We start from the raw sequence: 13,742 nt of genomic DNA, 5'->3' as shown, positions 1-13,742 counted from the left end.
GGTTACTGACTTAGGCCCGCTACACCGCCAACAGGACTTTTAATGGCTGAATCAGCTGTGCTGGGCATTCCTGTCAAAAACCAGATGCCTGGCAACCCTAGAAGAGGCTCAAACTCGAGACCTGGCTGCTGGCACCAGGGTGGGCTGAGTTGTGTTTGAGGGGGGAAGCTGTGTATGTGCCCGACAGGTTAAAGGGAGAGAGTGCTGAGCCCCCAGAGCCTCTGACCCTTGCACTGCTGTTCAGGAAGTGGGGGGGAGTCTCTGAGCCTTCTGCACCACAACCCCGTGAACTCGGGGGCTGTTGGAATGAGCTGTCTGGGGCGGGAGCAAGGGAGGAGGAGGGGGCGGCTTAAACCCCGATGCCCCTGGCTGGAATGAGAACGGCTCCAAGTGGTGGGGCCACTGGTTGAGGGGCAGGGTCATGTCCCAGTCTGAGCCAGGCTGCTATGGTTACTCAGCATCAGTGAGCACAAGCCCCTCTGGCCTGTTGCTGGGACCCCTGTGCAGCCCCCTAACCTGGTATCTGGTGGGGCAGCAGTTGGGTTATAGAACGGCAAGCTCAAGGGGCATGAGTTGGAAGAGCTCTGGCCGGCCATGGTGGGATTTGTGATGGACAGAGCTGCCGGCACAAGGCCAGAGCGTAGACAGAGCTAGCCTAGCAGAGCTGCGCCGTTAGCATGTTCCTTGGAACTGCGCTGGCAGTTTTGCCCCTATAAGCTGTGCCCACACCAGGACTGCATGGTCCATAGCACATACTGCTTTAGCCACGCAGCAGAGCTCTCTTCAGGAACTGGTCTCGCTTCTCTGCTGTGGGGCAGCCAGCTGCAAGCTGAGTTTTCAAACTGAACAGCTGTGTGTCTGCCGAGGGCCTGGCTGCACTGTTCCAACAGCCAGGTGCAGGCCCCTACCACGGCTGGATGGAAGCTCCAGCAGCTCAGGGAGCAAGCCCAACTTGTTCCATTCCCCATGTCCCGTTTTCCTTGGGACTGCAAGGGGTGACGATGCTAGAGGCAGCTCTGCGGTGGGGGAGCTGGAACCACCCAAAGGGCCACGGCTGCAAGTAGTTTATCCCAGAGGCACTAGGTTCCATTTTTCTCAACCCTTTTGATACCAGGGACTGGCTTGCTGCCTTCCTAAACTGTCAGGGAAATCTCAGGGACCGGCGCCAGCCTGCAGCCCAGTCGTTGAGAAACACTGCACTAGTGCACCAGGCCTGGCAAATGCAACAAGTTGGTTCAGTGCATCACGTGCCCTCTGGTGGCGGCTCCAACCACAAGTTTACTACTCTGCAAGCTGACGGAGTCACTCCATTGGTAGCAGGAGTGGAGGCCGCAGCCCCTAGGCACCGATCCAGGAAAGGATTTGTGTACACACCTAACTCCAAGCACGAGCAGCCACCAGCTCCCATGTTCCATTCCCCACTGGTGAGTACTGGGGATGGGTCATTACACACCCAGCTCCCAGCAGCCCCACTGCACTGCCCCACAATCCAGCAGCCAGCGCTGCCGCTCAGCTGCCCCACCCAAACTCTCCCCCCGAGCCCGGCACAAAAGGCAGACAGAGAGGAACGACTGAAAAACAAAAATCTTTTATTTTTCTTGTGTGTCTGACAAACCCTCCCTTTCATGGGCACATGATTCTGGGCACAAGAGGGACCTGAGCGAAGCACACGTGCGACAAATAGCATCGGCCCAAATTCCCCTTGCAAAATCCTGGAAGAAAATTTTAAAAAGGGGCAACCCCAGCAGTGCCCGCTCCAGCCACACCCCTCCCTGCTCCTGCCAGGAAGAGCCACAATCCCGGGTCAGAGTGCAATTCCCTGGGTGGGCTTTGTACATTCTAGCCCAGGTAATTCAAGGCTGGTTCCACTCGTTCTGTTTTGTTTTTTAATTGCCATTTACAAACACCCTTTTACACATTGATTTTCCTTTTCAAAACGCTGTTTGGCTTCGTTACTTTTCCCCGACCTAGCCTGGGATCCCCAAAGTCCATGCTTCCTCTTCGTCTCAGTCTGCATGGAGCCAGCAAGCTGGGCCGGTTTGTGCAGTTGCAGGAGAGATGGCATGGCCTCTTACCGTCTTCCCCACCAACTGAGCCCAGCCTAGTGCACGTCCCCCAGCTCTGGTCCTGATTGACGTGAGCAGGAGCCTCACCAGTGGTAGGAGCGCAGGCTCTGACTACACCCGCTCACGTTCTTCATCTTTGCTTTTTCCTCCAGTCTGAACAGCTCAAATGAGGACTGCCTAGGCTGCAGGGCTCCTACAAAGTGCATGACCAAAACCTTCCCCTTCACCAGTGGGGCAGCGGGGGACCTGGCATGTGGTGCCTCACCCCCTCTTTGCGATACACTTTGCCCTCTTTGGAAGGAAGTGCCGGTGCATTCTTCCACCGAAGAGCGGCTTTCTGCCAGGGCACCGGGGCTAGTTTGCAATGCAGAGGCTCAGTACCGGTAATCATCAGTGGACAGGGTAGACGACAAGAGCTGGTCCGACAACTACTCCTGCCCAAGCTTTGTGTTATTAGCCAGGATCTCAGGTTCCTAGAGGGACCGCGCGGGCCAGGAAATCCAAGCAGAGGGACCCCCATCGCAACCCTGCTTCAGTGCAGCTGCAGAAAGCATCAGTACCTACAAAGATCCCTAGTGCATGAACCTGTCAGAGTCCCACAAGGTCAGAGAAATGTGTAACATCACACAGCCCTGGGAAACAAACAAGCTACATTCATTGCCTGATGGCCAGCAGTTTACAGGTCAGAGCTAAATTCACCTCCGGGGAGGGGGTGGCTCAATTCCCCTGAATTGTGACTGCCTGTACGGAGGGCATGCGGGAGTTCAGAGTGTGGCTAGGGTGTAGCGCATCTTTGGTCCACCCAGATATTTCTTGTGCTTTCCCTGTTCATCTGGCTTTAATCCTCAAAGAACGTGTCCATTGCACTAGGAGACCACACGCATGCACACGCCACTCACTGCAACCAGTTACCTTCTCCCGTTGCACAAAGCCCGAGGCGACACCTCTATGAGCAGCAGCAGCGAGGCTAGAATTGGTGAAGGGGCCCAGCAGGGCAGGGAGCTGGTAGCCAATCTCTGGGGCAAGGGTGGCACTACCAGCCAAAGCCGTTCAAAACCATGAAGGCTCAGCAACCTCAGTCACTTGCCCTTGTCACGGCCAGGTAAAGGTAGTGTTGCCAGCTCTGTTCTGCGGCCTCAAGCTTGTTTGTACCAAGTGCAGCCAGAGAAAGGAAAAAGGCCACCAGGATTCCTTGGGCAGCCACCTGCACCAACCCTACCAGTGCAGGGACCCCACTGGTGCTGCAACAACCTGGAGCTGAGAGCAATTCCAGCCAGCTGCGTGTCACAGCCCAATCCCCCATCGCAACCATCGCCCTGCCAGCAGGGCCCCATCGCCACTTGACACCCATCAGAGGCTGCACGCAAGGAGCCAGGGAAACCACGGGCTCAGCCCCCTGCACAGCAAACCAGAGGGGTTTTCCCCACTCGGTAGGGAAGAGACTCTTCTCTGCTTTACAGCTTTGGAGCACAATCAGCAGCCATGGGATGCCCCCACTCCCTCCAGCCGGGGCCGACCTGCCCACTGCAGGCCATTCCCATGCTCAGTACATTAGCTTTGGGCTACGTTTCTGCCACTTCTCCTGAAATACTATTTCCAGTGGACGTGCCTGTTGGACCTTTAAAAGACACCAGCAGAGATGGAGTCTGCTGCTTCTGAGCCACTGGCCAGCATCTGGGGATGTAGGATTGTCGTATCGCTGAGACCCGCCACGCACTAGGACTGCAATCCCACCAGAACCAGCCCGAGGCCCAGACAAGCTCCCCTGAACTCCCACCAGGAGAAATCCTCAGGTGCAGAGCTGTCACCCAGGGCACTGCTGGGATCTCGCCCTGCTTCCACAGGGCTGGGAAAGCAGGAACTGAGCCCTACAAGAGGAGGCCCTGGGAATTCGTGGGGAAATCTTACAGCAAAAGGGGATTAACATGCTGAAGAAAGCAATGAAATGGTCATTAACGCACCAGACCCAGTGGTGCCAGCAGCACCAACCCTGCTGTTTGGGCAGCCCCTTCCCTGGGATTACGGTTCTCCGCTTTTCCCGCGGCTGCAAGAGGCGCACCACTCCCCTCCCCCAATCATTTGCCTGGGGAAATCACAGTGCAAATTCGCTTTCTTAATAAAAGTGAGTTGTGTGCTAATGAGCAGGGCCAGCCCCAGGCCCCGAACTCCCTGATTTACCCTCAGAATTGGCACACCACAGGCAGGGCACATGTCCCTTCACACCCCACCCCTCCCCCACAATAGAGCTCAACCCTGAGGGTGGGGGCACCGTTTCCATGCTTGTTTGGGTCCTGGCCACGGGGTAAGCTGCCCGCATTTGCAGAGGGTTAGACTCTGCAGTCCCCTCCAACCCTATGGGACACTAATCACCAGGAACCAGACTCGGGTCCCAGGCCACTGGCCAGCCCTCGGAGACTTCTGGTGACTACAGACCAGCACCAGCTTCAAACCCGTGCCCCTGGCAGTGGACAAGGGTTAGTGCTAGCAGGTCCTCGCTATGCCATGCAGTGTTCTACCCTGAGAGAAGCCTGGGGCATGTGACCCTCCAGCCTCCCCTTGGTGCTCCCCCAGAGATAGCGGGTTCTGCAGGATCCCGTAGCTCTGAGTGGCTGGGAAGCTCAGTAATGGTGGAGCAAGGGGCAAATATGGACCCCTGGAGCTTGAGAGGGAGGAAAAAGGTTTTAGGAGGAAAATAGCCCAGAACAGCAGAGCTCAGAATGATCTGTCCTAAAAGCACGGGCAGCTGAGCTCCGGTCTATAGAACCGTGCTGGGATACTGCCCTCCATGGCACCAAGAGCTCTCACTGCCCCACAGCATGGGGCCCGCTGCGCCACGCCCCACATCACCTTGCTCTAAGTCTGAGCACCGGAGCTGGCCAAGGAGGCACCTGGCCAGGCATTCCAGCTGGGGATAAATTAGGGGAAGGTTTAACCCTGCTGAATTCTCAGAAGGGCTTTGAAATGCTGGAAGTGGCGGGAGATTCCTATGATCCTGCACGACCCCCGATCAGCTGAGAAATACAGCTGGCACCAGCTGGATCTGGGGTTGCATATCAACCCCTCTCCCCTGGAAGGATCCAGCGTAGGCCCATGGCTTGTCAGAGGCCCCGTTACAAAGCCACCATAACGCTACCTCTATGAGCCACTGCCCCCTCTCCACGTGGTCTGAGTCAGGAGATCAAGAATGACCAGACCAAACTGCTATGAGCAGAGCCTGAAAAGAACCATGGACAGCAACAGCTGAGCAACCAGGAGGGAGCTGCAGCCATTGAAGTCTCTCTGGCCATCTTGGGGAAGCCTTCAGGGGCAGTAAAAGATGGCGGCAATGCTGAAATCAGACTTTCCCAGCCCTACCCTCAGACTGTTGGACAGCAGAACCAGCAAAACTTCCAACCGAGTTTTTGGCAACCTTTTTCAACAACGGGAAAATACCACTGAACGTTCAGAGAACCATTAAAATGCTTTAAAAAATTCTCAGGATTATTGGTTTTTACTTAAAAAATAAACTGAAAACCCAAAACACAGTTTGATCACATGTAGCATCACTAGGCTAGGAATTCCTACAGCTCACCCCCTACCCACAGTCACCCCTCCACACCAACAGCAGGCCAGGAATCACTGGGCTAGGTACTCCCACCTCACACCCCTCCCACCACTGTTTTCTTCCTGTGTTTAGGACTAATCAGAGTTATATTACTGCTTGGGGGTGGAGGGGTGGCTGTTGGTTTTAAACACATCCAAACAGGGCAGGTTTGTGCAGGTGATTGCTACACCCCAAATCCTTGCAGGATGGCAACCAGGGCATAGAGTTCCTCCATGGAGACAGGATTAGGGTCACTTCCCAGCCAGATACATGAAACTAACACTCCCAAACTAGGGCCCTGACTCCCAGTACCTTTCACATTCAGGAGCTCCCCCTGCCCAGGAGCATTCACACCAATACACAACTGGCCCAAGCTCCCTTCCTCACACCTTAGTTACAAACACACACTAGCCTGCCATCACTCCTAGCCAAGTCTCCAAGCACCATACACCCATCTGTGAATTAAGTCTCATGTTGTCCCCTGGAGGTAGGCCAGCATTATCCTTGTTTTACACAGGGGTGAGGTGCACTGTATCCTGCTCCTACTGCAACAGATGCAGGAGGATCAAGCCCCATGTTAATTGCCCAAAGCCATGCAAGTCCGTGGGTGTGGCAGGAAAACAACCTGGATCAGTGCCCCCCATCAGACCACCCTCCCTGGTTACAAAAGGCCCATTCCCAGCCTGGCACTATGCCAGGCCAAGCCGTCACCTCGCTGGAAACAATCAACCTGCTGAAGCAAGCATGCGGTTGGCAGCTTTGAAAGCACAGTCCGCGACAGGGACAGGCCTCAGACTGCACAGAAGGGAGGCGGTGCCCTGGGCGACAGAGCAGCCTCCAGGCATTGCGGCCCCAGGCAGAAGGTGGCAAAGTCCCTTCACTTCGGTCTGTTCCAAGAGACCTCGAGATGCTTGGCGTTTCGGCAGGGCCTTTGCCACTGGGCGCTCAGTGCCACCATGAATGACCCAATTCATGCCTGGCACATGGCACTGGCCCAGTTCCACAGCAGGGCAGAAAGCGCAGAGACCTGCCAAGAGCACAGAGCAAGCCTGGGGACAGGGGAGGGGAGAGCAAACATTTTTGAAAATTACACAAAGTTCCCACAATTTAATTGGTCAATGATTCACCCACAGCCTAGCATCAAGGGCTAGTGGCCAGGATCAACTTACAAGCGGGGGGGAAAAGGGGGACAAGCGGGATGGACAGATGGGGCGCGTGGGGGTATTCAAAAGGGGAATATAACCTGTGTCATGAGTGTGAAAAAGCCCTCATCACCTGCCCTGGCGAGGCAAAATGGATTGTGCCCAAAGGGAAACTGTCAAATCATTTCTCATTAAAATACCAATAGAGAGCCCATTATGAAAATTATTCAAAGCCTAGAAAGGCCAGGGGCCCAACGTGAGCTACCTTAAGAGGGGCCTGTGTTTTCAGTGTTGAAAATCAGGGCCCAGGAAGGGAGCTCTGGTCGGATGCCCAAAAATTGCGAGTTACTCTCAAAAGCCTCGTCCTCGCGATTATCACTCCGCCAGCTTGAGTCACAGCCCAAGTGCGTGGCCGCCCTAGGAAGAGAAGCGGAAACCTGCCTCCCCGGGTTGTACAACAAGTCTCTGCAGGTGCACAAGTTTAAGCAAGAGTGGCTGTTTGGACACCACCCAAGTCCCACCTACACCGTGGGCATACGCGGGATTTCTGTGATCTCCTTTGCACCACTTACGTACTTAAATTAGCCACCTGCCGAAGCACCCTGCCGAGGACCATAACTGGAGTATTTCCCCTGGCACAGACCGTACTGCTCAGGCACAAAAGGCAGCCGAGGAGTATTCATTATACATTCATAACAGGGAGCTTTTTCCATTCAAATCCACCTTAGTCAGACCACTTGGTGCACAGACAATTGGTTTTGTTTACAAAAAACCCAACAACAATTTACACAGAATTGAGCCAGGCTACAAACATTGAAAAAACAATCTTACAAAATACGGCTTCGTAAACACACGCACACACACGCGCACGCACACAGAGACTCGCGTCTTTGCATCCAGCAAATGGATGGGGGGGTGGGGAGGGGATTATCTCAGACATTAACTATCCAGACGTTGTCCGGGTTGTTGCAGTCAGGACTGCAGGGCACGCAAAAAAAATGCGTGAAGGGAAAACTGCATTTCCCAGCAACCAGTGCTGCTTGCTTATGAACAGGGTGTTCAAAGGGATGGGGGGTGTTGGGAGAGAGAAAGGATTCTGGGAAATATAGTCCCTCTACAGAAACAAATCTAGAGACATGCTTGTGGAAAGCAAGGCGATGAGGGTTTTCTCCATCTCTCTCTCGTGTGCCCACGGAGGGAATATTTAAAATACGACCTTTAATATATTTTATTAAAAAAAAAAAACAAAAAAGACACACACACAAAGAAAAGAATAAAGAAAACTCTTTGTGCAGTTTGGCTTAGTGCAAATGGGCGTGTTGACGCAGGCACTTCCGGGCGCTCTCGTTGCCACGGGAGCGGGTTTTTTTTTTCCTTTATAAAAAAAAAACTAAAACACTTGAATCCCTCATCCTGGGTGGACACATGTCCCCAGTCTTTGCCCTCTGCACCCGGGGAGCCGGGCTCCACCCGCAGAGAGGCGACAGAACAGGTGCGGCTGGGGGAGGGACAGGTAGAGAGCCACATTTTCCACGCGGAAAAGGACGGCCAAGAGATGCCGCATTTTCCAGGCACAGCTTATTCTTCGGCACTGTTACCCCCACCGCTGCTTTCCCCCCACTCCGTGTCCATCCCGGGCACAGAGCTCACAGATCTGACCAAACACGTGTCTTCAAACAGTTGAGGCATCTGTTGCTGAGTCCATCTCCCTCCCCCTCCACCCTCCCAAAATCAAGAATTCCCTGGAGGAGATAAACAGCACCGTCCCCCCTTGCCCCAGGGACGCTGGGTGCTTTAGCCCACCAGAGTCAGGACTCCGATCGGACGTGGCACTTTAAAACCAAGAAATAAAAAAGAAGGGTAGAAAACCGCTGCTCGGAACCTCGTCACATCCCAGCGGGCTGCAGCAGCAGGCCGGGTTGGGTCCTTTTCTTGGTCTGAAGTCCATTTCGGTGGCGAACTGTGGTCAGCGAGATTCCAAAGAAAAAACCAGAAGGGAAAGGAGCTCGCGGCTTCCTGTGCGAGCACAGTACCAGGTCCACTCCCCTGCTTTCTCATGGCGCGAGACGGAGCTGGCGGTTGATACTGGCCTCCCACTGCTGGATCCCAGCGCATGGACATCCCTGGCTCTGCCAGATCCCTGAAGGCAGTCAGACGGCGGGAGGGAGGGGAGAGGAACGTAGTGAAGGAAGAGAAAATAGCTTATTTCCAAAAGAGAGTGATCAGAAAAGCTCCGTGCGTACGTGTGCGTAAAGTGTAAAGCTTCCAAGAGACAAGAGCACGACGCTGGCGGGGAGGAGACAGGACGAGGCGCCGCAAAAAACAAAAATACAGCGCCAGACGAATGGCTCTCAGGGGCCCGATCCTGGAGGGAACCTGATGTAAGATGGCGTCAGGAGCCATGTCGCATCAATGGGGTTTGAGGAGGGGGAATGAGTTTTTCCTTTTCAAGGACAGCCCCTTCCTTTCCCCCCTCAACCCCCGCCCCCCCACGCCTAGAATCACCGCCCTACAATTCCTCAGAGCAATTGCAGGCCAAGGGGCTCCTTTTTCCTGAGTCCGGGGCAGTTTCCGGCTAGCCACAGCTGATTCCCTGGGGGCCACGAGGTGGGGTCGGGGCTCGAAGGCACCTGAAGTGCAAAACGTGCAAGAAGGAAGCGTTGACGCTGACTTTCCGGAGCTCGGAAGTTCCAATGGAGCCAGAGGGGCCCGGGGGCTCGGGCAGCAGGGCCAGGCGCGGGGGGCAGGAGGCGCTCAGTCGACGAACCTCTGACAAGCTTTCTTCCACCGGCAGGCTGTGCACCACATGTCCCGGTTCTCCATCCCGTACACCTTGCGGCACTTCTTGGCCTCGCCCCGGGGCTTCCTAGGAGAGAAGAGCGGATGGGCCCGTCAGAGTGGGGCTCTGCCTCGGAGATGGGAGCGCGAGCAGCACCCTCAGCGGGGATGGAGGCCAATGAACTCCCGGGGTGCTGCTGTACCAACGGAGCCAAGGCCTCTGGCCGGGAGAGGCGTGGCCGGGCTCTTTGAGACCCGACGGGATAGGACTGATCATGGAGCGTTAGTACAAGCCCACGGGCTCCCAGCACAGGGAGCTTCCGCATCTTTAGAAGCGTTTAACTGGCAGGGTCCTGCCCCGCGGTTCCCCCCCTAAGTTGTACAGCAGGTGCAAGGGGCGGGGACACGGTTAGACACCAGGCCTCGGAACGGGATATCCGTTCAGTGGGATGAGACGACTATCCAAGGCCTTGCCCAGCTGGTGGCTCGTCCTCACATGCCCCCTGCCTCTCTAAGGACCTGTCCCAGAGACGCCTTCACTGGGCACGCTCACGGCACAAGCTGGTGTCATGATCCCGTGAGCTGCCAAGAGCACTCCTCGCCCCGGGACTGGGCTGGAGCACCGCTGGGCTGCCTCCCTGGGCAGCACATAGCCACACTCTAGACATGGGTCCCTCTACCCGGGCCCCCAGGGACTCCCTCCCCTCCTGGCCTGCGAAAAATGGGGAGACAGGCAGCTAATGGAGCTGGGGAGGGATCTGGCTCCCAGAGCAGCCCCAGGTGGTCTTCTCTCTCCACCTATGAGATTAAATGCTCATGCACCTGAAGTGTCCAGCTGCTCCTGAGCCTGGCTCCTTCCCAGGCTGGCAGCACGGCTGGAGGGGATGGCTCAGGTGTCTATGCATCAGGGATGACTTCTCCCTAAAACCCAAGGTTCCAGCCCCAGGAGGATCGAGTCAGGCTGTGGTCCAGCAGGAATGGGCAGTTAGCACCGCCCCAACTCACCTGGTGCCCGCGGCCAGCTTTGGCACAGAGGGGGGCGCTGCAGTGATGGGCGGGTGAGGGATCTGCGGCCGCTTCTCTCCCACGCCAACAGGGCGGAGCGCAGTCAGGCAGCCCTGGGGATGACACAGCCCACCGTGAGACCCTCCTGTCACAGTCCAGCACTCACGGGCCCGGCAGCCATGACCCCGCCAGGGCAGAGCGAACGTGGGGGCGAGAGCAGACACGTCACTGCCGGGCAGCCTCACAGACCTGCACCTGCTGGGATCTGCCCTCTGCAGATACTAGCCAATGGGAGGGCAAGGAGCCTTCAGCCCACGGTCCCCACGCTGAGACCTGGGAGCAGAGATCTGGGTGGCAGGCACCAGAACGCACCCTATGCCCTTCCACCTGGCATGGCCGAGGAGGCCTCACAGGGCTAGATGGAAGCAGTGACTGTCCATTTCAGCCTATGGCTGATGCTGCAGCTCCCTTGGTTCTGCAGGTCTCACAACCTACATGTGTCCTGCCAAGCGGAAACAGCAGCTGAAGAGAACGGGAAGAGTGAGCCAGAGCCACAGAAGAGTTAACGCTTGGCGTGGGGGAACCTGGCTCTGCCTCAAGGGTCCAGAAAAGAAGACCAGTTCCCTTCTTGTGGTTAGGTGAAAATCACCACCACTTGTTTTGTGGCCTAGTGACTAGAGCAAGGCCCTAGTTCTGCCACAGACTGTGCAAGCTTGTGCAAATCACTGAGACTCTGTGCCTCAGTTTCCCCAGATATAAAAGGAAAACACCACCCGAGCTCAAATGGGGCTCAGGCAACTTAGCACGTGTGTGTGAAGTGTTCTGCAGTCCCTAGGCAGGAGGCACCAGGCGAGCCCAAACATTATAACTGAAGATCTAGGAAAACAGGGAACTTTTCTACCGGGGACCATTTCACAGCCCAAAGTTTTCCACTTTTCACACCACACCCTGCAAGGCAGAAGCTTGCTCCAGTGGCAGCTGGAGTGTCTGCTCTAAATGCACCCGGGTCCCAATTTCCTGCAAAACCAGCCCAGGTTCGAGCCAGAAACATCCTGTCAAAGGCCACAGGCTTGTCGTGAAACAGAGTTTGTTTTGCAAAACGGAGACAAGACCGATGCAAACCCCTGCAGCTCACGGCGTTCCAGATCAGACGCCAGCCTGTACTTCCACTGCGTCTCTGCTGAATTCTAGCCAGGAAATTGCTCTGTGCCTCCCTCCTTTCCCTCTCCTGATGGACTTGGAGCATCCCTCCTCTCAGAGAGCGTATTGTGCTTGGCATCTCAGTGACAGGGACCCGTAGATAGGACGGGTTTGGGGAATGATCTGGGCTGTTTTAGCGCAGCCATATGTCCCACTGAGGTACCAATATGGGCCATTCTAGGACTCCGGCTGCCTCTCTCCTGCCAGCCAACACAGAGGGTGTGGGGACTGTCTGGTTACTCACCGGGGACCCTTTAAAAACAACTGGTGACTGTGGCGCTGGGGGCGGCTGCCAGGAGATGCTGAAGCCCATCCCGCCAGGCAGGGTTTTCGAAGCAGCTGAGATGCTGATGGGAGCCATCGCCTGAAAGCCACAAATGTAACCAGGAGAGGATGAGACACATCTGGGCACGAGGATGGGGGGTGGCCACGAGAGCTGGGGAGGGAGCTGGCTCCCATCACCCCAAATGCCACCAGCTGAGGGTCAGTGGCAGCAAAGCCCGGTGAGACCTCCCCGGCGTGGGGCCCAGCTCCGGCTAACACAGCACTGTGCTGGCATTGTCCAGACAGGGCAGAGCTCTGGACAGGCCTGACAGAGAGCAACAGTGCTGAGAAATGTCACAGGCATCCGAACAAGCCCTTGCCGGGCCCCCACCTGCCCATCCGGCGGGCATGCTCTGCCCAGCTGGGCAGGGCCACCACTTCATCCGAATGCTCCAGCGGAACAGGGCGGGGAAGGGGGGTCAGGAGAGATGAGCAGAGGGAGTCCAAGACCAGCACAGTTTTGGCATTAAAGACGCTCTCAGAACCTTCCTATCACGGGATGGTTCGGCTCCCAGGTCTGCGTGGGGCTTTCGCACTGTGTGTACGAACATAGGGACTGCCCATTCACTCCAGTATCCTGCCTCCCACTGGCCCATGCCACACACTTGAGAGCCCCCCCCAATACCACCCAGGGTGGGCAAGGAGGGACCATCCCCAAAGCCCAGCTGCTGAGGAATTTCTGCCCCAAAACACGGGACACGACAGCCCTTGAACATTTCTACCCTGCAACTGCAGCTGCTGCTCTCATCTTTTGTCCTCCCTGAAGCTTCCCAGATCTTCAGCTGGCCTCAAGCTGGACTCTGACTTCACCCCCGTTTCCACACGCACCCCTGGCTGCGCCTGCGGAAGTGACCAGGCCCCCACCCAGTGCATCCAGATCAGACAGCCTGGCTCCAACTGCCTGACTCACACAAAACTGGAGCAAACACACTTCCGGGAGCACTGCCAGTCGTGCGAGCAAAGATCAGAGGCCAGACTGTCCCCGTAGGCAAATCTGCCTCCTGCAGCAGTGAGTTCCACAGGCTCGAGGCAGAGTTTCCTTCCCGGCATGGCGAGGGCCATGCTCCAAAGGCACCTCCTATACCCCAGCCACTGCCTCCTTCCACAAGCACCATCTGGGAACCTTGTTTGAAAACATTTGCTGTGCAGTCTGAGGCTACAGCATGGCCAGGACAGCAAAGATGCACCCTGTTCTAGGGACACTCGTCAGGGCGGACGTGGGAGACGTCAATGGATTTGCACTGGGCTGAGCCTGGTATGGTTTCAGCTCAGGGACTAAGGGGCCCACATGTCCCAGCATGCATTACTCCACCATCTGAGTCCTCCTTCCCCACCAATGCGGTCTCACCTGCTTTTCCACATGGCCCACCTGATAGGCATGGTCGGTGTGGACATGGCACAGGCTCGTTGGAGCTGAATGACTCAGAGGAGACTCCATGGAGTCCTCAGGCTTCACCAGCACCGGCGGGGTTCGCTGCACCTCCAGGACAGGGAAGGCTGGGGGCACTGAAGAAGTGGGCGAGACGGGGGTCAGGTTGGACAGTCCATCCGTCAGGGAGTCCACGTTGACGTCCAGCTCCGTGTAGTAAAAGTCCTCCTCGCCGTCACTCTGATCCAGGTCGGCTTTCCGGCTGCACAGGGAAA

At 56.3% G+C, this 13,742-nt stretch overlaps 1 protein-coding gene across 10 annotated transcripts in view; it reads right to left on the bottom strand.

The window, feature by feature from the left end:
* Nucleotides 1–1,571: 1,571 nt before the first annotated feature.
* Nucleotides 1,572–13,742, bottom strand: part of SLC2A4RG (SLC2A4 regulator) — a 48,849-nt gene continuing 36,678 nt past the window's right edge. For 4 of the 10 annotated variants that reach the window (XM_038369299.2, XM_043496074.1, XM_038369304.2 and 1 more), the window contains exons 6-9: nucleotides 13,447–13,729; nucleotides 12,019–12,138; nucleotides 10,575–10,687; nucleotides 8,005–9,657 (exon numbers count right to left, since the gene is read on the bottom strand). In XM_038369299.2, coding sequence (XP_038225227.1) covers nucleotides 9,546–9,657; nucleotides 10,575–10,687; nucleotides 12,019–12,138; nucleotides 13,447–13,729 — 628 coding nt within the window. In that variant the 3' untranslated portion in view covers nucleotides 8,005–9,545. Of the gene's footprint in view, nucleotides 9,658–10,574; nucleotides 10,688–12,018; nucleotides 12,139–13,446; nucleotides 13,730–13,742 lie in introns of all 10 variants that reach the window. The other 6 variants (XM_038369301.2, XM_043496070.1, XM_043496075.1 and 3 more) reach the window with 3 other exon arrangements.

The sequence above is a fragment of the Dermochelys coriacea genome, chromosome 13 (assembly GCF_009764565.3).
Source record: "Dermochelys coriacea isolate rDerCor1 chromosome 13, rDerCor1.pri.v4, whole genome shotgun sequence".
Taxonomy (NCBI): Eukaryota; Metazoa; Chordata; order Testudines; family Dermochelyidae; genus Dermochelys; species Dermochelys coriacea.
Note: the sequence above shows the minus strand (reverse complement) of the source record. Positions and strands in the feature narration are given on the sequence as shown.